The sequence below is a fragment of the Mercurialis annua genome, linkage group LG8 (assembly GCF_937616625.2).
Source record: "Mercurialis annua linkage group LG8, ddMerAnnu1.2, whole genome shotgun sequence".
Lineage (NCBI taxonomy): Eukaryota > Viridiplantae > Streptophyta > Magnoliopsida > Malpighiales > Euphorbiaceae > Mercurialis > Mercurialis annua.
The window spans coordinates 5,092,124-5,115,299 of NC_065577.1; the positions used below are offsets into that span (position 1 = coordinate 5,092,124).

Sequence of the window (23,176 nt, forward strand, 5' to 3'; positions counted from 1 at the left end):
ACATTATAAAATTATATATTTTACCCAATTTTTCACCTTTCGATTTTAATTGCACCCTTAAATATCAAATTGACCTCTTTTTAATTAAAAAAAGTTCAAATCAATACTTTATATTTTAATATATATATTCTAAATAATGTTTAATGTTATATTTAAAATAAAAGAAAGTCTTTTTTCAAAAATATAAAATTTAATAATAATTTTTTATTTAATACAAATTAATATTATTGATAAAATTAAATTAAAAAAATTAAATGAAATTTTTAATATATTATTTATAAATAACTAATGATTTTTTATGTTCGTTTCGACGTATCATATTTAATTTAAATTTTATCAGAAAAAATTATCCCGTCTCTCCAATTTTGAACCAACATGCCGTCATCACCAAGCTGTGGTCGCCGATTTATGATTCTGGCCAACAGATCCAAATCGTGAGTACATATGAATTTGTTCTTCTACACAATTTTGCTTATGTGGCGCTGATGTGTGGGATTGCCACATCTGCGCCACATAGGCATCACATGAGAAAAATTATATAATTTGACAAAATTGAAATAAAATCATGCATTTCAGAACAAATTGGATAAAATTGAAAGGTTTGGACTTTTGTGAAACTTTCATGAAAGGTTTTTTTTTTTGCCATTCAGCCTAAAAAAATAAAAATGCAATCTAACTTTACTATTTGTGTACTCTCGGTACATTTTTAGCATGTGCTAATAAAATATAAATACATTTTAATGTGTATATTTTATTATGTTATTAATTTAATTTTAATATACTTTAGTTAATGATGGAGTCGGTCTTTTCGACTAGTCAGTCAAAATAGAGGTTAGAATGTTAATCAAACGTGGTTGTCTGATAAGCACTCAGATGCTTAAGTCAGTCTTCTGTATATAAATTGTAGCTGAGTGATTGTAATGTGTTATGTTTAGAAAATACTTTAAACTGCTTCTATAGTGGTGGTGAGTAACCTACTGTTGGTAAAAATACGCAAGCGTACGTATGCCAACTTGTAATACAGACTGTGAAGTCCGGATATCGTACCCACAGAGAAAGCTTCTAAAAACAACCAGTTAGGAAACTCAATTTGAATAGCCAAAAAGATATTTGAATGTTGTTATTGAACTAAATAAACTAAAATAACAATTATAGATAAAAATTAACTAAAGCTGTAATGAAAATAAGATTTTAACAATGATGGGAAGAACAAAGATTATTAACTTTCATTATGCTGTTTAATCGGATTGGAATATGGATTTGGTTGTTCTACTAAGGTTCAGGCTAATCGTAAGCACCTAAAATTCTCTCTCGAGCAATTGCAGGCAAAAACAGATAACAAACTAGTAACAGGCTAATTACTCACTCTCGCACAATGATTAACCTAAATTACTAATCAATTAATGTTTATGAAGTAAACCCTAAGAACACGTACTCGTCAATTCACTCTCGCGCAATTAACTCCTACGTTCTTAATTATGTTGGTCTATTTCAGTTTTACTCTCTCGAGCTAAAACCAAAACACAAGACAATGAATAAATTGACCAAATAAATTCAAGCGTTAAGAACAATAGTTAAAACATAGTAATAACAATAACCCACAAATCCAATTCGTTTAAACAGACATAAATCCCATTAATAATCCCTAATGAAAGGTTTAGCTACACATATTCAAAGAAAGTTCAACAATAATGTAATAAGAATTCATGGCTGAATAAGAAACAATAATAATTATCGTACCTTAATCGACAATAATCCCAAAACAATGATGAAGAAAATCCAGAATACAAGCTAAAACGATGAACGGTAATCGAAAGCTAAACTAAACTAATGTAAAACTAATGTCTAATGTGGCGAACTAAGCGAACTAAGCCAACCCTTTGATTTGTTGTTTAGTGCGGTATTTATACGTCTTTCAGCTCAAAGAAGGGTTTTGTGTCACGACCCATTTTCATGAATCGCAACCGGCGCTAGGGTATGGGTGATGTAGTACCGAAACCCGTAGCTAGCCTTCCATATATCACATAAACACATAAACCTGCAGAAAACCAATGCTCGGGGGCAACCGAGACTTCAGCCTAAAACTAACAGTTATAATATTCAACAGTTTATATAACATGCTTATTCAATCCCGAGCCTAAAATAGGTTTATCATCAACCAATGTAAATAATATAACATGCCAAAGCAATAAAACCAGTCGAACAAATCCGACAAAAATATAATAATAATAAAGACGTCTAGTTACTACTGCGGTCTAAGAATAAAACAGTTTATAGTTTTATTAAAAATAAAAGAAACCTCCGAGGAAAAGTAAATGCGGAGATCACCAGACTCTCTCAGATCATAACCCTGGGGAAAATTGGGAAAACAACGGGGTCAGATATACTGAGATGAGTTTATACCACTATCTACATTTATTAAGTGGAAAACCTTTGAAACCGTTTAAAACGTTTAAATACGATATTACGAATAATAGTTGGAACCCTAATCCACAATTCTAAATAATAAACATAATCCAATAGGTCTGGTCCCGAGAGCTGAGCTACACCGAGTTACCACTGACCATACTTATTCCAGAGTCCCGAGAGATGAGCTACACCGAGTTACTCTACTTGGTCCCGAGAGCTATGCTCACACCGAGTTACCACATTATCATAATTACCTTTCCCAGATCATTACCGGTGCGCACGCAGTCCTAATGATGCCCATTAGGTAGCATGTTCCAACTAGAAGTCATAATATAAAAACAGTTCGAAATATACGTACAATATATATATTTAATATTAAAATAACAATTTACTTAATAAAGCGGTAAATAGTAAGCACAAACTCACAGCTTGCTTGTCCACGTGAAACTTGGCAAACAGCTAACCCTGCGTAGACTCCGAAGCACGAGCAGTGGAAGGGTCTAAAACATATATAAGTCAAAATCCGAACAATCCCTAACTCTAAGAATACTAAACTCCACATAGGACTAGCATCTTGAACACAACTAAAGTACAACCCAAGTAAGGTAAACATCCATGTACCAAACAAACCAAAGAATTCATATCATTCACTTTAAACAATTTAGGCAAGTTAGCTTAGATGAGTTCTTATCCTTAAAAGCAAAACAGAAGTCCTTTCCATAACTTAAATAGTTCTTTAAAACCAAAGAGTTTTCCAAAGTAGTGTGTTAGCCTTAACTGCAGTATAGCTCAACACAACAAGTCGGGCGACCCAAGTCTAACCCGACCCAACCATAAGCCAAAGTGAAAACCAGAGTTTAAAACCAATCCTTAAATAAAACCAAAGTCATTTGAAAGTAAGAACTCAATCCCTAGCTTAACAATGCCAACCTTAAAAGCAATAAGCCACATAGCTTGCCAACACTTGGCAAGTTTCACCCAAAGTATACATCACTTAAAAATGTCACCTTAAATGAAATCAACTGGATTTAAACACCTTTTAAAGGTTTAAACTTAAATCTGAAATATTAACTTATACATAACACCTTTGTAAAATTGACCATAACTTATATACCATTTCAACCATCGATTACCAAACAACATAAGATAAAACTAACATTTTATAAATGTCCAAAATAGTTTATAAAACGTATTTACATCCATTAACAATTTGATCAAAACCAATATTAAGGCAAAGCACTCAAATAATCAAATTTGGCAATTTGCCGAAAATTGCCTAAACTAGCCAAACGATTCAAAACCAACAATCGATGAACCAAAGTATGTTACTACTGATTTAAAAACATCAAAACATCATATAGAAAATATTAGATCAGTAGGTATAGCATTTGAAAACCAATTTGCAATCGTAGCGTTTAACTTTCGTAAAAATGTCAATTTCGCAAATCGTAGAGATTTTTACAACATAGATCAAACCCAAATCTCACTTCAAGATCCTAACTCATAAGATCATTAGCTATTGTAGTATAACCACATAATATCCCAAATAACTCAGATTCAACACTTTAACAAATCACTAAACGAATCAATTTCATACAAACCTAGAATTAGCCAATTCGTTGTTTAAATCATGCAAATCCAATTCCAATCATGATACATCATATTATAATCATATTAAACTCCATTTAAAACATAATATTCAAATCATAAATCTCAGACCATTAATCATAAAGTTCCAAACTCCAAAACACCCTAAATCATGCAATTCTACGCAAAACACAAGACAACGATTCACCAATACATAAGAGATGGAAATAATTACCTTAGAATGGAGAATAACAAGATTATATAAGTATTAAACCCTAGGTAAGGGTCTGGACCAGAAGCAACAAGAGTCACAATCACACCAACGAAGAACACCACAAGCAAAACGCGTAGAAATCGCAAAACGGATAAACAATCACCAATCAATTGTTAAAAACCATCAAGGATCATAAAGGAATGATAAAAATAGGGTTTATCTGAGTGTAGGGTCGCATTAGGTCTGATAGGATGAAAAAGGGCTGAAAGAATCGAGTTAAGGAGCTATTTATAACAAAACAGCGAACCCTACAGTGCCGCGTCGCGCCCGAGATGACTGAATCGCGCCCGTGATGGTGTATCACGACCGTGATGCTCTTGTCACGCCCGTGATACACCCCCTGCTTCCAAAATTATTGATTTTCTGGGCCTTAAGCCCAAGGTCGATCCACACGGCCCGAACCACACTCAAAACAAGCCCAAACATCGAAATAACTATTGTGCAACCTAAACCAAAGTTCCAAGGAACTAAACCACCAAACATTAACCCAAAACACATTGAAAAACTCATCGTAACAAGCCGAAAAAATACGGGGTGTTACATTTTGACTCGTACCCATGTGTATTTTCGAAGTTGCCCTCAAGTTTAAGTGAATTCGGGTGATGTGGCAAGGTCAAAACGACCTTTTTTAACCCAAAAATCGTCGGGTGTGCGTTCGCACACTTGAGTGTGCGTTCGCACACTTTTTTGAGATTCTAGGGGTGTGCGTTCGCACACTATAGTGTGAGATCGCACACTCATGTACTTAGCCAAAATTTTGCTTCAAAACTCACTGGAAAGGCTGTTTCGCTCGCACACTCCTTTGCACTTTAGTGTGCGTTCGCACACTTCCAATCTGCTGCACACTGTCAACTTCAAAAGGTCATAACTTGGTGTAGAAATGTCGGAATGAGTCGATTCTTGATTCTATGGAAAGCTTAGGAGGTCTACTTTGTTTCTTATGAAGAACACAAAGTCAATTGAAGTCTCTAAGTAATCCAAAATCGTCAATCAATGAAGAGGGGTCAATTTCACAAGTAGAAACTTGTGCTCTCGGCGCCTATTTTCATCGGATCTTCGAACAACTTTCCTTTAACCTTAAATTATGATCCAAATGGCTTCCAATTAGCTTGAATATCATGACAAACTCCCAATTATTCCTGAAATGCTCAAACACAAAAATGAGTACAAAGAAGCTCAAAACCAAACGTCAAATGCACATATATGACATATAAAACACATAAAATATAGGAGTATTTCTACTCCTATCAAAATCCTCACACTTACCTTTTGCTTGTCCTCAAGCAAATAAAGAACAATGCCCAAATGCCAATTACACAACCATGTCAGAATATAATAAATTAAAGCATTTTCACCCCTCCTAAGTAATGAATCAATCAAATCATGCTTTAGAGAAGAACAACATAGAGAGAAAAACAACTAATAACAATGTCAAATGCTCACACATGAACCAATAACACCGAGACTACTCAAGTGTTCTCACTCCTACATAACTTATAAATCAATTCAATCTCTAGGGCGGTCTAAACAATCTCAAAATAAAGATGAAAATTATATTCTGAGCGGAAAAACAACATTTATAGCAAATAAGAAGTATGTATCTCACAAGGTACTCTCGCACACACAAGTGTTTAAGGGTAATCACTGAAACTCTCATGCCAAAACATGCAATTCTACCATAAGTTTGCCAATAGTCCACAATTCCACTACTAATTAAATCAAATAAAAAGAATCAAAATGGACTTTTCATGGGTTGTAACGGGGATTAGGTTAAGGTGTGATACGGATAAACAAACATGGGTAATGTGACTTCACAAACTAAACAAATATCAAAGCGAACTTCATTGAAACGCTTAACTCGAAAACAAACTTTAAATCTCTTTTTCTTTACTTTTCATGCCTCAAGCTTTACACTTTTTTTCTAAAATTTTTATCTTTTAAGCTCACTTTTCTTGTTCACCTTTTTTTTCGCTTTCTTTTTCTTAACTTCACGAGGCATACTAATCATATAGCACAAGAGATGATCAACTAACAGCACGAGCTTTGGATGTTTACCATCCTCACACTATTTCTTTTAATATTTATTCAATTTGACAAGTCAATGGGTAGAAAGAGATAAATGAGAAAAGGAAAATGTGTAAACATAGGTGTAACAAAAAATAAGGCTAAGGCTCAACTTGGGTTATCCAGGGGAAATTGGGTAGGCTATTTAAAGTGGTCTAAAGAAATGGGTAATCCTAGGTGCCATTTATCATTTTCAATTTATTCAACCAATCATGCAATTTTACTACGGACATATGGCAAATTCTAGAGAATTAACATGCATTGACTCACACCACAACAAATGAGACATAAAAATAATATGCTCGATACGGCTCAAAACCTCTCACAAATTGGGGTCATACTTTACGATTTGCTATACATCCTGTTCAAAAGCTTAGAAATCCAGTTTTTTCAACAATGTTCTTGTCAAGTTCATATGCCCTAAAAATGACTTTCAACATGAATTATGCATTTGTGAAGTACAAATTTTCACCTCAGTCCTATTAGATCATGTCGGCTAAAAGACACAGTTATTTGACTATCATTTGAAACATGTTGTTCAATCACATAGGCACAAATTAACTAACTCATTAAATAGGGGGGACATAAACACTAAAATTTCAAAATTATGACATTGGCAAGAAATACGGCATAGGCATGATATAGAGGACAAACCAAACAAGCAAGGCATGACATGCTAAGCAAAAGACATACAAAAACATCTATAAAGAGGTTCGCCACAAATCATCCTACATACCGAACATGAACAAAAAAAACGAAAACCAAAAACAAAAATTAAGCTAAAAACATAAAATATAATGTTTTTCCCACCCTCACACTAGTTCATGCATTGTCCCCAATGCAATGAAATAGAAAAAAAATAAAGCATAACTCAAATATAAAAGTGTAAAGGGTGAAAGGAAAGATACCCTTGGGATTGCCTCCCAAGCGCGCTTTAGTTGGAGTCCAAAGCTAGACTCTCCGCGTAAGGTTGTTAATAATACAACCTAACATGAGGAAGCCGTCTTGGTAGCATCTTCTCCCTCCTTTCATTTGTTGGCTCCTTTAAATATAGATCAGATAATACAGAGTAACCATTGTCCCTGTAATAAAGAACAGGAGGAGTGTTAAGCATATTCATATGTTTGATATTATTTCCATCATACTTGGAATCAAACCCTTCTAAGAATGGATCCTTGTAATCAAAGGTTTTGTCGATTTCCTCATAGAGTACTGTAATACCAAATTCCTCCCCACTTTTCTCATTGAAGCTCATGGAAAAAGTAAGTGGGTCAGGAACTGAAGCTTCAAGATTACTACCCTCACACTGTTCTTTCTCGCCCTCTGCAGACACCTTTATGGAATGACATTCCACTAATGCCTTGTCGCTTTCCAACTCCAACTCCATGTCCATGCATTGTTCTTTTGGAGTAGCTTCCATTGTTGTCAGTAACCCGTTTTGGTTTTCAACTTGTAAAGCACTAGAAAATTGAATACATTGTACCTCAAGATTGTGAATAGATTCGGACTGAATCTTAGACATCTTTTGGAACTCAACATCACTCTTTTCCATCATATCAAGTAGCATATCCATCTTGCGGGAAAGTGACTCTTCTAGAGCTCTCTGGTGTTGTTCAGTCTCATATGAATACTCCAGTTCATCGCTAAAGTTTAAATTAGAGTTACATTGGTCTTGATATGTATGGAAGTTCCCCCAATTGTTATTCCAACAAAACTTTTGATGGTTGTCCCACCCCAAATTGTACGTGTTGGAATAGGGATCATTAGCTTGACATTGACTGCCCACAAAGTTGACATCTTCATTTGAAGCTGGAAAAAGTATTGGACATTCGGCCTCAGTGTGATAGAAACTCCCACAAACAATGCAATTCTGATTCCAAGCCATTACACTTCTTTAAAAATAGTACACCATAGAAAAGGTACCTGAAGATAAATCGACAAATACCCACGGCGTAAAACAAGAAAATAAAAAAAATAAATCAAGCCGAGCTACCCCAACTTAGTTGTTAAAGATACGCTTTCCCCGGCAACGGCGCCAAAAACTTGTTGGTAAAAATACGCAAGCGTACGTATGCCAACTTGTAATACAGACTGTGAAGTCCGGATATCGTACCCACAGAGAAAGCTTCTAAAAACAACCAGTTAGGAAACTCAATTTGAATAGCCAAAAAGATATTTGAATGTTGTTATTGAACTAAATAAACTAAAATAACAATTATAGATAAAAATTAACTAAAGCTGTAATGAAAATAAGATTTTAACAATGATGGGAAGAACAAAGATTATTAACTTTCATTATGCTGTTTAATCGGATTGGAATATGGATTTGGTTGTTCTACTAAGGTTCAGGCTAATCGTAAGCACCTAAAATTCTCTCTCGAGCAATTGCAGGCAAAAACAGATAACAAACTAGTAACAGGCTAATTACTCACTCTCGCACAATGATTAACCTAAATTACTAATCAATTAATGTTTATGAAGTAAACCCTAAGAACACGTACTCGTCAATTCACTCTCGCGCAATTAACTCCTACGTTCTTAATTATGTTGGTCTATTCCAGTTTTACTCTCTCGAGCTAAAACCAAAACACAAGACAATGAATAAATTGACCAAATAAATTCAAGCGTTAAGAACAATAGTTAAAACATAGTAATAACAATAACCCACAAATCCAATTCGTTTAAACAGACATAAATCCCATTAATAATCCCTAATGAAAGGTTTAGCTACACATATTCAAAGAAAGTTCAACAATAATGTAATAAGAATTCATGGCTGAATAAGAAACAATAACAACCCACAAATCCAATTCGTTTAAACATACATAAATTCCATTAACAATCCCTAATGAAGGGTTTAGCTACACATATTCAAAGAAAGTTCAACAACAATACAATAAGAATTCATGGCTGAATAAGAAACAATAATAATTAATCTCTTAATAGTTATCGTACCTTAATCGACAATAATCCCAAAACAATGATGAAGAAAATCCAGAATACAAGCTAAAACGATGAACGGTAATCGAAAGCTAAACTAAACTAATGTAAAACTAATGTCTAATGTGGCGAACTAAGCGAACTAAGCCAACCCTTTGATTTGTTGTTTAGTGCGGTATTTATACGTCTTTCAGCTCAAAGAAGGGTTTTGACTCGTACCCATGTGTATTTTCGAAGTTGCCCTCAAGTTTAAGTGAATTCGGGTGATGTGGCAAGGTCAAAACGACCTTTTTTAACCCAAAAATCGTCGGGTGTGCGTTCGCACACTTGAGTGTGCGTTCGCACACTTTTTTGAGCTTCTAGGGGTGTGCGTTCGCACACTAGAGTGTGCGATCGCACACTCATGTACTTAACCAAAATTTTGCTTCAAAACTCACTGGAAAGGCTGTTTCGCTCGCACACTCCTTTGCACTTTAGTGTGCGTTCGCACACTTCCAATCTGCTGCACACTGTCAACTTCAAAAGGTCATAACTTGGTGTAGAAATGTCGGAATGAGTCGATTCTTGATTCTATGGAAAGCTTAGGAGGTCTACTTTGTTTCTTATGAAGAACACAAAGTCAATTGAAGTCTCTAAGTAATCCAAAATCGTCAATCAATAAAGAGGGGTCAATTTCACAAGTAGAAACTTGTGCTCTCGGCGCCTATTTTCATCGGATCTTCGAACAACTTTCCTTTAACCTTAAATTATGATCCAAATGGCTTCCAATTAGCTTGAATATCATGACAAACTCCCAATTATTCCTGAAATGCTCAAACACAAAAATGAGTACAAAGAAGCTCAAAACCAAACGTCAAATGCACATATATGACATATAAAACACATAAAATATAGGAGTATTTCTACTCCTATCACCTACTAGAGTTGAAATAGAAAAGAAATTCTTATCAAGGATATGTAAATAAGAATAAATTTTCTAATAGGTATGTGGTTCTTAAATAGGAACGTGCTTCTAAATAGGAATATATTTCCTAATCATCTTATAGAAGGTCCAAATTTTCTAGATGAATCTAGAACTCCTGAATTGCCGAAATTGTATTTGGATTAGAATTCCAAATTTTTGGATAAAATTTTGTATCAATATTTCGAAATATCTACCTTTACCAAGTATTTTGAAACTCGGTCTTCTTTGCTGGGCAAATCCATTGGCGCTCCTTTATTGCGATCTTTGAGAAAATCATCAGTGAGCGGATCTCTTAATTTATTAATGTTTGGCGAGTCTTAGGAGTCCATATTAGTGGGCGGATCCTGTGGGCCACAACTTACTATATTATTTTGTGAAATTTGGTTTTCATCATTAGCTTCCCCCGCAAGTAAGTTAATGTTTGGGTATTTATGTCTTGTTTGACATTTAGATTTTTTCTTGGAATTTTTTTAGTGAAACTTTACTCTGCGAGCATATATCTGGCAAGTCTCTTTATATTCTTATAATCTTTTAAACACTTGACACGTGTTTTAATGATCCAAAAATCTTTGACACGTGTTTTGGATGATTGCCACATGTTCTTCATCCTTAGTGTGTGCGGGTGCGTCTGGGGCCGTGAATAAAACATAAAACACATAGCCTATAAAAAACATATGAAATAGGACAACAAGTAATATGTACACTCAAAATATACTGCTGTCTAGGCTACGACTCTATCAACTCTGGACCACTACTGCAGCACTCACAAAAGTCAGAAAGCTATACATACACAGCTGACTTCTGGATTTCAAAACAGGCTTCTAGCTAAGTCCACAAACTAAGTACCTGAAAAACATCAAAGGTGAGGGGTCAGTATTTGAGAAAATACTGAGTGAGTTTGCATTAACTAACGGTATTATTATAAAAACATAGCATCACATTTCAAGTAAACAATAATATAAAAGTAAAACATATAAACATGTATTTGATCCGTACGAAATTAATATCCTAGCATGCGACACAACTTTCGAATAATCAAATCATACTGATCTAGATAGTCTGACCCGGGAGTGTTCACACTCTGTCTCGTAGATCGTGATCTATCTCTTAATGCCAAAGAGTGAGTCCAACTCACTAGATACGGGGACTCCAAACTACACCGTAGCCGAGTGCTCACTCGTATCGAATTCATTATCCAACTTTGAAATTCATATTCATATCGTGTCATTTCATATAATACGTATATCAATTATGTATTATATGCAAACACACTAGACTGACTCGATACTGGTGATCACACAGCCTATTGACACCCAATAGGTAGCTAGTTTCTTCGGATCGCATACTAGTTCCTTGTATATAGACTTGATAGAAACATATAACATTTCAATCAATTATATAACATGTGATGCGTGTAAACAATATACATATATATAAAATAACTTTAATATATAATACACGAAAGTAAAGTGCAACTTACAGTGACCGCTATCCACTCTATAATATAGTCAATATGGTGGTATGCTCGTACTAGTCCCCGTCTAAAGCCCTGACTGCTTGCTCGTACGTCTGATACATATAGTTTGCGCTTAATAGTTAGATATTAATCTCGTGTTTTTATACGTATATTACTTTAAATTCTAGGGTTATATTTCATTCTTAGTGTTATTCGTGATCTCGATATTCCTTTATCGTATTCACGATATATCGAACCTTGGTTCTCGTATTTGAGAAACGTATACTATCTTTAGCGTTTTCCATTAACGTTGCCCACGTAAAACGTCGAACCAAAACTTCAATTTTTAAATTATCGGGGTCCTTAATCGTTTTTTAGAATCTAATATCAAAAATATCAAAATCCTGTTTGATTTGGGTAAAAAGCCCATTTTGGTCCTTGTGGACCCACTGTGCGGGCGCAAAAGAACACTGTCTGTCCGCACAGTGTAGTGTGCGTCTGCACACCAGTGTGCGTCCGCACACCATGGGTGTGCGATCGCACACCACGGTGTGCGTTCGCACACGTGGTGTGGTGCGATTTCGCACACAGCCCCGGAAACGTCGTTTACGGATGCCCCGTCGTGCTACCACTCGCCAAACACGTATAAAACTTCATTTCCTTCAAAACTCGTAATTTTGTTTTTCCAAAAACGCCTAAATCGAGCTAAAAACGTTAAATTACTAATCCTAAACTAAAACGGCCATAAATTCGAATTTTAGCATCGATTCTCGAGATATTACCTTGGAACGAAGCTTAGAACGGATAGAACTCTTGATTCTGAAGAAATTGCCGCGAAAATCGCTTGATTCGGACGTCGAACGGCGAAACGGCAGCGAAACGACGGTATCGTCGATATTTTCTCAAACCCTCTCGAACTCTCCTCTGTTCTCTGATTCATATCTTCTTTCCTTTTATATCTTGGCTAAAGTGCCATTTTGATCCTTGTTATTTTTATTTATTATCATTTATCCTTTTAACTTTTGTTTTGTTCGATTTAGTTCATAACTAAATCGATACTCTTAAATTATTACTCTTACGTATTATTTATATCCGATAAATAATACGAAGCTAGATATTAATACCTTCCCGTCAAACCTATGAATTTCCATTTTCGACCCCTAGTGGCTAAATTACCACTTTAGTCCCTGTCCTTAATTTTGGACTTTTCTTGACATTTTTTCTTGTAATTTCAATTTTAACTTCAGAATTGAAATATATTATTAAATTCTTCGCTATTATCTTTTCCAAAAACTTATTTATCTAAATTTCTCTGCAATGTTTCCGATATTGACCCTCTGGCGAGTCCAAACTGGACACGTGGTCCAATTAGCTAATTAAATATTTTGCGGTATTACATAATATTAGAATGAATTTGCCAATCCACTAACTGATGCCGAATAAGTTTGAGTTTTTGAAATGTTTGAGACATTAAAATGCCTGAAATTAAAGAGGACCAAACTGATCCAATAATATGACAAACTTCTTGGTTGGTACCCCATCTCTTGTCGAACATAAATTTCTGCTTAGTAGAAAAAGAGCATACAGAAGCATTCAAGAAAATAGGAGCATGATCAGAACCTATAATTGGTAAATGAAAGACTTTAGCATGAGGCCAAATTTGTAACCAAGAAGGAGAGCAAAGTACTCTATCCAATCGTTTCCTGATAAGAAAAGAAGGAGAGCATTTATTTGTCCAAATAAACGGATAACCGATAAAACCCAGATCAGACAAGTGGAATTGATTAAAGAATTTCAAAAAAGACGAATAAAAAGAAGAAGCGTATGGAAGTCCCCCTTTCTTTTCAGAAGGATGAAGAATGACATTAAAATCTCTCATAAGTACATAAGATGTCAGAAGATAACGTTTGAAAGAGAATAAACTATTAAACTGGTTACGCTGAGTAGTGGGAGAACTACTTATATGACAAAATAACACATCAAAACTAGCACTATTTTTTAAATAAAGATTCAAATGATTTCTAAATACACATTTTACAATCGTTTTTAAACATTTTCTAACAGTTTTAAATAATTTCTAAAAATTAAGCTAAACATGGTAATTTTTTTAAAAAAATTAAAAAGTATGAATAAAAATATTAAAGTAAAAAAATTAGTTATAAAACTAAATACTTTCACAAACAAAATTAAAATTTGACTATTTTTTTAACAAATCCTCTTTTTTAAAGGAACCCAAAAGAAAAAGACGTAACCGTTTAATAAAAATAAAAATAACAAACCTCATTCTAACCTCAAAATTTTCAAATAAAAAGAAAAAAAACTAAACTTATTTTTAAGTCTTTGAATTTTACGATTTTTGATTATATGGTTCTTTATTTTTAATTTTACCTTCTTAAATCTCTAAATTTTAATTTTTTTTAACAACTGGATCTTTTAATTTCCATTTTTTCAACAATAGAATCCTTCTCTAATCCCTCCAAAGGATCCAATTGACTAAAAAAATAGAAATTAAGAAACCGAAGAAGATAAAATTAAGAACGAGGATCAGATATAATTTAGGAACCTAAAATAGCTTTAGCCAAAAGAAAAATCAACAAGAAAACAAAGGCCGCGAACCACCGTCCTTTCTTTTTCCCTCCTCTTCTCTATTTTATTACAACTAACCTCACTATTTTCTCTCAACTATAAATACAATACTGCTACTTCACTTCCACTTCTCTCTCTACTTAACAGAACCTGAAAATAAAAAATAATTAAAAAAATGGCGGACTCACTATTATCGTCGCCGGAGCAATTCTTGAAACAGTGTGAACAATCCGGCGATGCTGCATACGCTGCGTTTCGGTCAATACTGGAGCGTTTAGAGGATCCGGTTACTCGATCAAATGCTCGAGTTTTTCTCGCTGATCTTCAGAAATACGTCGGCGATTCCGATCAATGTCTTACTAAGTATCATTTTCGGATCCAGGATATTTTCTTGGATCAATATCAAGGTATAATTATTAATTTGTTAATAGATTAATCATATTTATTGTTATTTTTGTTATATTTGTTTAATTTAAGTTTGACTGATTGATTTTTCTTTTTAATCAAATTAGTTTTGTTTAGTGCTAATGCTAATTTAATCTTCAAAATTAATAAATTATGTTTTTAATTTAAGTTTTATAGATTGATTTGCTTTTCAAATTTATGTAAATGTTTGGTTGACTATTAGAAATGCTTGATGCGTGACTTTAGTTTTGTGCTAATGCTAATTAAATCTTCAAAATTATCTAATTATGTTTTTTGTGTATTAGTTTTTGTTTTTTCTATTTCATTTTGTTTATTCGTTTTGTCGGTTATTTAATATTATTGGAGTTTTGCTATTGTCAATGTGGATTAAGTTGCACAGTTTTTAAGAATATGCTGAGTGAGGTCAATCCAATTATGATATTTATGGGAAATTGCAATTTTGTCCTTATCAGGATCGTGTTTTTGTTACTATGTTATCCAATTGCTTGGTATGGTGGTGACAGGACATAAACTATAACAAAACATGGCTTTTTTAAATGATCATTGTTAAGCTTGTCAGACTGGTAATTTATAATTTAAAGCACAAGTAGTTGAATGAATGAACAAATGAGTGCAAGTAAAATTGATTGATATTTTGGATTACATTAATTTGAATTGAAATGGATTAAAAAGTGAAATTGTTTTAAAGTGCATCCAATTTGCTGTAACATTTTCTTATGCACGACTAACCGGGTTAATAATTTTGTTGGTGAATTGGGATTTTGACTCAGACTTGAAATGTGTTCAAGAGATTCTAGAATTTTAAAGTTCCTTGCTCTAGTAAGAATATGACTGAACACTCAGACGAATGATGTCTTAATGATTGTAACTTACTGCTTAAGTTCTGTTTAGTTTGGTAATTCACCATTTCAACTTGCAAGCAGTATGAACAAACAATGTCTCTTTGCCCTCGTTTGCATTTGACGGATAAATAGGTCAAATGTAGTTCTGCTTCATTTCTATAGTCTTGTCAGAGCTTAACTTTGAGAAATGTTTGATTCTCGCTGTAAACTAATCAATACAAATTGAGTTTACTTAGTTGTTTCTAGCATCCTCTATAACAGCGACTTGTATGCCTCTTCCCTAGTAATCTTCGTTTATTTGTATGATTCTCCATGACTCATTTGTTTTCTTATACCTATTCCTTATGTTAATTGTTAATGTTGTTTGTTTGACACTTAAGTTTGCCTACTGCAGGTTATCAGGGGAGAAAGAAATTGACAATGATGGTGATTCCTAGCATATTTATCCCTGAGGACTGGTCCTTCACTTTTTACGAGGGACTGAATAGGCATCCTGACTCAATCTTTAAGGACAAGTCAGTAGCTGAGCTTGGTTGTGGAAATGGATGGATATCCATAGCTATTGGTGAGAAGTGGTTGCCTTCAAAGGTTTGTTTTTTCACCTTGTACTTGGCTTCTTCTTGTTCTATTTTGGCTTTCATGGACTTCATAATTTGTACAACATTCTGTCAGTTGCTTCAGTTTATGCCCCACAATTTTTGCAGGTGTATGGTCTTGATATTAATCCTCGAGCAGTAAAGGTTTCTTGGATAAACTTATACTTAAATGCTTTGGATGAAAATGGTCAGCCCATATATGATACGGAGAAGAAAACTTTGCTGGACAGGGTAGAGTTTCATGAGTCTGATCTACTTGCTTATTGCAGAGATCATGACATTCAATTGGAACGAATCGTTGGATGCATTCCCCAGGTATTGCTGAAAAATGGAAATTACAGCACTTTGAATTAGCACATTTGATTGACTTAATTTTTCCTGCAACAGAGATTTTTTAGACTCTTACTATCCCTTGGCTTGTTTACATCTCGCAGATCCTCAACCCAAATCCAGATGCAATGTCTAAAATGATTACAGAAAATGCAAGTGAAGAGTTTCTGCACTCATTGAGTAACTATTGTGCACTTCAGGTAGGGAGATGATATTAAAAAAGTTCAAGATATTTTGCAGTTAAAGCTTTTAAATTTTATTACGTCAGCACTTAAGTGGTGCGAATCAATTGCAATGGAAAAGCAAGCTGTATGGTTCAAATATGCCCCCTCCCCTACCATCTCTTCTTTTTGTTTGTCAAATTATGCTAGGAATGTGATGGAACTCAAAGAGCTAACGTTGTTCTCTATGAAATTTCTAGTTTTATCTCTATGCATAAAACTGTTTTCCTTTGTAATCTTATATAGGGGTTTGTTGAGGATCAGTTTGGCTTGGGTCTGATTGCTAGGGCTGTTGAGGAAGGAATAGCTGTCATCAAGCCTATGGGGATTATGATTTTCAATATGGGAGGGCGTCCAGGACAAGCTGTATGTAAACGCTTGTTTGAACGGCGTGGATATAATGTTAACAAGCTTTGGCAGACCAAAGTAATTCAGGTGTGAAAAGTGTTGCAACTGAATATTGCGGTTTCATCCAAAAATGTAGTCTTATTGGGAAGAATGTGTTGCAGGCTGCTGACACAGACATTTCAGCCTTAGTTGAAATTGAGAAAAACAGTCCTCACCGGTTTGAGTTTTTTATGGGTCTTTCTGGAGATCAGCCCATATGTGCTCGAACAGCTTGGGCCTATGGGAAGGCTGGTGGCCGAATTGCTCATGCTTTGTCAGTTTATAGTTGTCAACTTCGTCAACCTAACCAGGTCTGTGCTCCATATATTTTTATAATTTATTAACCAAAGTTTTATTGCTTATAAATTGCTTGTCATGACTATCTGAATACAGGTTAAGAAAATTTTCGATTTTCTTGAGAATGGTTTCCATGAGGTCAGCAGTTCATTAGATTTATCTTTTGAGGATGATTCTGTTGCTGATGAGAAGATTCCTTTCCTAGCTTATCTTGCTAGTGAATTGAAAGAGAGATCATGTTTCCCGTACGAGTCACCAGCTGGAAGCATTTATTTCCGTAATCTAATTGCAGGCTTTTTAAAGATATACCACCATATTCCTCTGAAATCTAATGTAAGGATGCATTCCCTTCTTATTCAATAGTTCTGTTTCCATTTGTTTTATTGTGTGATGTGTCATTATCTTGAAGAGATTGCAAGGGAATGATTCATTTAGACATCCAAATAGCATCGATTCTTTTCATATTTTTCATTAATGTTTTGTAAAGTAGGATGAGAAGGAAATATGGCTTCTTTTGAATATATTTTGCACTTCCTAGTGATCTGTGGTCAGTTTTAGAACTTAGGATCTCTTCTATAACACAGAGATAAAACATGAATAAAGTGAAATATCTTATTACTATTTTACGTACTGTGATCATCTTCTTCTCACGCTGTTTTGATTGTAGTGAGCAATCATAGTGAACAGGAAACTATAAATTTTCATTATGTGACTTGAGTCTCTTGTGCTTTTGCTGATCGAGTATTCATCTTTGCCGATCGCCAAATGATTGCTAATTTTTTTTAATCCTTGTTGAACAAAGTCTATCTTTATGATGCATCACTGATCTCCGTTGGTTGCTATTTGCGTTTTCTTGGCTTTTGGCTCTGATGCATACATTATTTTTTTGGACTTTAATGTTATTATTATCTATGACAAGAAGGTTTCTTTTGGTTGCTACATTTTTTTTTTAATTTTTTGTATAATGCTCTTTCCATGGATTTATTATTCTTTACTTGCGTACCCTTGAGTGGCTCTAAATCAGAATAATATAGCAAACCATCATTCTGTCAACCTGTAAATTATTTTTCTTGTTAGGGGGCACAAGGTAATCTACCTTGCTTATCATTTAGTTCAACTTAACTATGAAAGGTTTTCTAGTGTAATGTGGTATATATTTGATATGCCTCATGGGTCACTGTCCTGTAGTTTTCCAGAATAATGCTGCTTGTTAATGGCTTGAAGTTTTTTAATTGTTACAAACTCTTAGTTATTTTCTGCACGAGTTATGTCGTTGACTTAAATTCTCAATTTCTTCCTCAAGAACGTCGTCATCTTTCCTTCAAGGGCTGTTGCAATTGAGCATGCTCTTCGATTGTTCTCACCTCGCCTGGCAATTGTTGATGAGCATCTAACGCGGCACCTACCTCGAGAGTGGTTAACATCTTTAGCGATTGAGGTATGTAATATGTTATACTTTTTTATCCTATTACAGTTTGTTACCTGAATTATCCAAGGTGTAAATAGGTAAGGGAGATGACCTTCAAATTATGAATCTTATGATGGCATGCTTATCCTGCTTTCTAATCATGGAAACTTCTAATTTCTTTTTTAATTCTCGATATTCATGTCATTGACATTTATCATATATTGGTGGGAGTTAGATGTGCTTGAGACATCTGAGGTACTTGTTGTGCCTGCATTATTTCAAGAGCTGTGTTTCCATGTCTTTAAGTTCCATAGAAAGTTGATTTCCATAATTCATCAATTATTTATTCTAGTGAAAATAGGATTGATATTTTGAGCAGCATGAAAGTTGTAATATTTATCAAGACAGCATCACTTGGAAGTTGACTTTTGTTGTTGCATATCTGACAACATTTTTCCTATACTCTAGGGCACAGAAAATTATGACCCTTCAAAGGATGTTATTACAGTCATTGATGCACCAAGACAATCTGATTTGATGGTAGAGCTGATAAAAAAGCTTAAGCCGCAGATGGTTGTTACCGGGATGGCTCAGTTTGAGGCTGTGACTAGTTCAGCTTTTGCTCAGCTATTAGATATCACTAGAGACATTGGATGTCGTCTTTTCTTAGACATATCTGATCAATTTGAGCTATCCAGCCTTCCCAGTCCCAATGGAGTCCTAAAATATCTTGCAGGAACCCGTCTGCCTTCACACGCTGCAGTCCTTTGTGGCCTTGTAAAGAACCAGGTATTTGTTTAGTAGCAATTATCTCAGGGTGTTACTTGAGTCACCTCTTCTCATTTAGCATGTTAATAATTTACAAATGCTCAATCTAACGAAATATGATTGTTCCAGGTATATTCAGATTTGGAAGTCGCTTTTGTCATTTCAGAAGAGGAAGCAGTTTTTAAGGCCTTGTCCAAGACGGTAGAAGTGTTAGAAGGAAATACTGCACCAATCAGGCAGTTGTATTATGGTCGCCTGTTTCATGAGCTTCTCGCTTTTCAACTTGTTGACCGACGTTCACTTCCAGAGGTTTGTCACTTCTCAAACTTTTACGAGATTTAGCTGCTGGCCCTAATATAATATGTAGCTGAATTTATAATTATTGAAATCTTGTCGCACCTTCTAATTAGAAAGACCAACTAACTAACTAGCATCATTTGAACTCTGAAGAGTTCAATTTTTTGTTTAAATCTTGGAAAAGACAACACAACATTTTCAACTTTGATATGCTTTTTTATGGGGATACTGATGATTTTAATAGCCATGTAAGACTCAAGTGTGCTGTTTTATTGAATGTAAAAACATTGCCTTTCAAATGTTTGGTCTAGATTTCATTTAAGCTGCTTCCAACATCTATTTTCTTTCGAACTCATAGTAACTACTGAAAAAAACAATCATGAATCCTAGCCTTTTGCTCATTCACTGTAATGTTTGGTCTAGATTAGCAGTTGAACACAAACTCGTCTAGATTTCATTCAAGCTGCTTTCAACATCTATTTTCTTTCGAACTCATATTAACTACTGGAAACAACTATCATGAACCCTAGCCTTTTTCTCATTCAACATTTCCTATCATTCGTCCAACTCCTCTCAATCTTGAAATGGTTATGGCTCATTGAATGATCTAATTGCATATGGTTCCAATTTCTTGTTGGTGATTATTTTTCTCAGGTTTTCTTTTTGTGAAGCCTACAGATGCAAATTTCATAACTTTTTCTTTTTTCTTTCAGAGGGAATGTGAAAAAACCAAATCGGTTGAGGCAATTGGTTTTGCTAGTTCTGCTATTTCAGTCCTCAATGATTCAGAATTGTCAATAAGTAAGGATGAAAAGTCTTCTTTGATTCATATGGACGTAGATCAAAGTTTTTTGCCCATCCCATCTCCTGTGAAGGCAGCAATATTTGAAAGTTTTGCAAGACAGAACATGGCTGAATCAGAAACTGACGTCACCCCAAGCATCAAACAATTCATTAAGAGCAATTACGGGTTTCCGACTGACAACCACAAAGAGCTTATATATTCCGACTACTCACAAGCTCTGTTTAATAGATTGATCCTTTGCTGTATCCAAGAAGGTGGAACATTTTGCTTTCCAGCCGGCTCAAATGGAAACCATGTCTCTACTGCCAAATTCTTAAAAGCTAACATCGTGAGTATCCCTACTGACTCCGTATCAGGTTTCAAGCTGACCGATAAGCGACTTAACGAAGTACTTCATAGCGTGAACAAGCCATGGGTGTATATTTCCGGTCCAACTATTAACCCTACAGGCTTGCTTTACAGCAACAAAGAGATGGAGAACATACTAGCTACCTGTGCTAAATTTGGGGCAAGAGTTATCATTGACACTTCCTTCTCTGGATTGGAATTTGAGGATTGGGGCGGTTGGAATTTGGAGGCAACTTTATCGAAGTTGAATTCCACCAGCAATTCTTCTTTCTGCGTGTCGCTGCTTGGAGAGCTGTCTCTGAAGCTCCAAAGTGGAGTACTGAGATTTGGTTATTTAGTCTTTAACCATTCATTTTTGGTTGATGCATTTTATAGCTTTTCAGGGTTAAGCAAACCTCATAGCACTGTTAAATATGCTATAAAGAAGCTGTTGAGTTTGGATGAGCAGAAAGCAAGAGATCTGACCAATGCTGTTGCAGAACAAACTAAAAATCTGAAATCCAGGTCTCAGCGCATGAAAGAGGTAACTTTTTCTGTTTGTCGTTTATGCTTGAACTTGTTTACTCCCCATTAAATACATTTTCTGCCAAAAAAAGTTTTTTACCGTAAATGTGAAATGATATTTTTTTGAAAGTTGAAACATTAGGAGGCTTGCAATAAATACGCTGTAGGCTTTAAACCAAAGAACTACAGTGTGTACGATTTGGTCAAGTAAATCTAAAATCAAACTGTTTTTTAAGGGATAAAATGAAAATTAATTCACACCATGTTAATGTAAAATTTTGGTTCTATTAACCAAAATTTATAATTTTCTATTCGGTTTGGCTAATTGGTTATTTAATTTAGACCAAAATTACTATATGTAGCTAAATCTATATATATATATATATATATATATGTGTGTGTGTGTATATATTAATAAAATAGACATCATTTTGAAGTTAGTTTTTTCAGTCGATTTTGTTAACTGATGGTAGACATAAAACAAAAACCGAAAATCGAACTTTCTACTTATTCACATTTAGATCAATTTTTTTTTTATTAATTTTAACTGAACCAGAATAAACTTTGGTTTAATTTGGTTTTTGCTCAATCCTACTAAGAACAACCAGATTCATAAATAACATCATATAGGTTGCCATCCTTTCTTCTATTTGGTGTTTGATTTTGCTGATTATTGACAGATTATTGTCGTTTAATTAATATCATACTATCTATATCTCAACCTTGCAGCTAAATAGTGCTTAATTGATGGAATCTCGTTATTTATTATCTTTTTTGTGCTAATTATCCTCGCCTGTTATTTTTTTGCCACAGACGTTAGAAAAATGCGGGTGGGATGTGCTCGAGCCACAGGGTGGTGTTTCCCTGATTGCAAAGCCCACTGCATATCTAAACAAGGTCATTAAGATCCAGCATTCACCGGAAAACAGTGTGAAAAACGGTACTACCTATGAAGTCAAGCTTGATGACTCAAATATCAGGGAAGCTATCATCAAATCGACAGGTTTATGTATCAACAGCGGCTCATGGACCGGAATTCCCGGTTATTGCCGATTCACAATTGCCTTGGAAGAAAGCAACTTCGAGCAAGCATTGGACTGCATACTCAAATTTAAGGAGCTTCTCAGTAACTAACTACAGGGACCTTTAAAAACCTTGCATTTATCTAATTCAGTACTGTGAAAGTTTGGTTTCGTGAAATAAAGCAAATCTTAAAATTCAACTCGCTGAACTCTTGTAATTAGTACAAGTTTTCATTACTTTAGCGCGAGTTATATGCTGAGTCTGCTATTTCTGTGACTTTGTAGGTCACAATGTGGATTTGTTTCCACTTTGCAAAAAGCAAGAGTAGGTGAGGAGTGTTTTGTCCACATGATGATCCTTTTTGTTGTAAAATTGAGTTCCTATATAATTTCCTTCTACTTCTTCACTTAATTCATTGATGGAGTTCCACTTTAAATTTTCACATATTTTTATTTGTATTAATTTTAAAAATAAATTGTATCTTTTAGCATATTTTATAATTTTAACATGAAATTTTAAATTTTACCATTTAATTTGTTATTTGAAATATTAAGCGATTTTCTAACTAAACATAGGCTTATGCATCTAAAAATGTCAAACGTTTGTGATTTGTGTTATAATGTGGGTTTGGTTCCATTTTTCAA

At 34.5% G+C, this 23,176-nt stretch overlaps 1 protein-coding gene across 1 annotated transcript; it reads left to right on the forward strand.

Moving 5' to 3' along the window:
* The first annotated feature begins 14,354 nt into the window (after positions 1–14,354).
* Positions 14,355–22,938, forward strand: LOC126660293 (methionine S-methyltransferase). The gene is made up of 12 exons (XM_050353705.2): positions 14,355–14,687; positions 15,943–16,136; positions 16,253–16,459; positions 16,579–16,674; positions 16,942–17,130; positions 17,205–17,393; positions 17,476–17,712; positions 18,683–18,817; positions 19,256–19,576; positions 19,685–19,864; positions 20,566–21,528; positions 22,323–22,938. Exons 1-12 carry the CDS (start codon positions 14,456–14,458, stop codon positions 22,641–22,643), a joined length of 3,264 nt encoding a protein of 1,087 aa, XP_050209662.1. The 5' UTR covers positions 14,355–14,455; the 3' UTR covers positions 22,644–22,938.
* Positions 22,939–23,176: the final 238 nt, after the last annotated feature.

Bases quoted from the DNA above. Each gene is read 5' to 3' on its own strand.
- LOC126660293 (XM_050353705.2), top strand. From the start codon at position 14,456: ATGGCGGACTCACTATTATCGTCGCCGGAGCAATTCTTGAAACAGTGT. The intron at 16,460-16,578 runs GTATTGCTGAAA...TACATCTCGCAG, and splicing joins TCGTTGGATGCATTCCCCAG to ATCCTCAACCCAAATCCAGA. The intron at 18,818-19,255 runs GTATGTAATATG...CCTATACTCTAG, and splicing joins TAACATCTTTAGCGATTGAG to GGCACAGAAAATTATGACCC.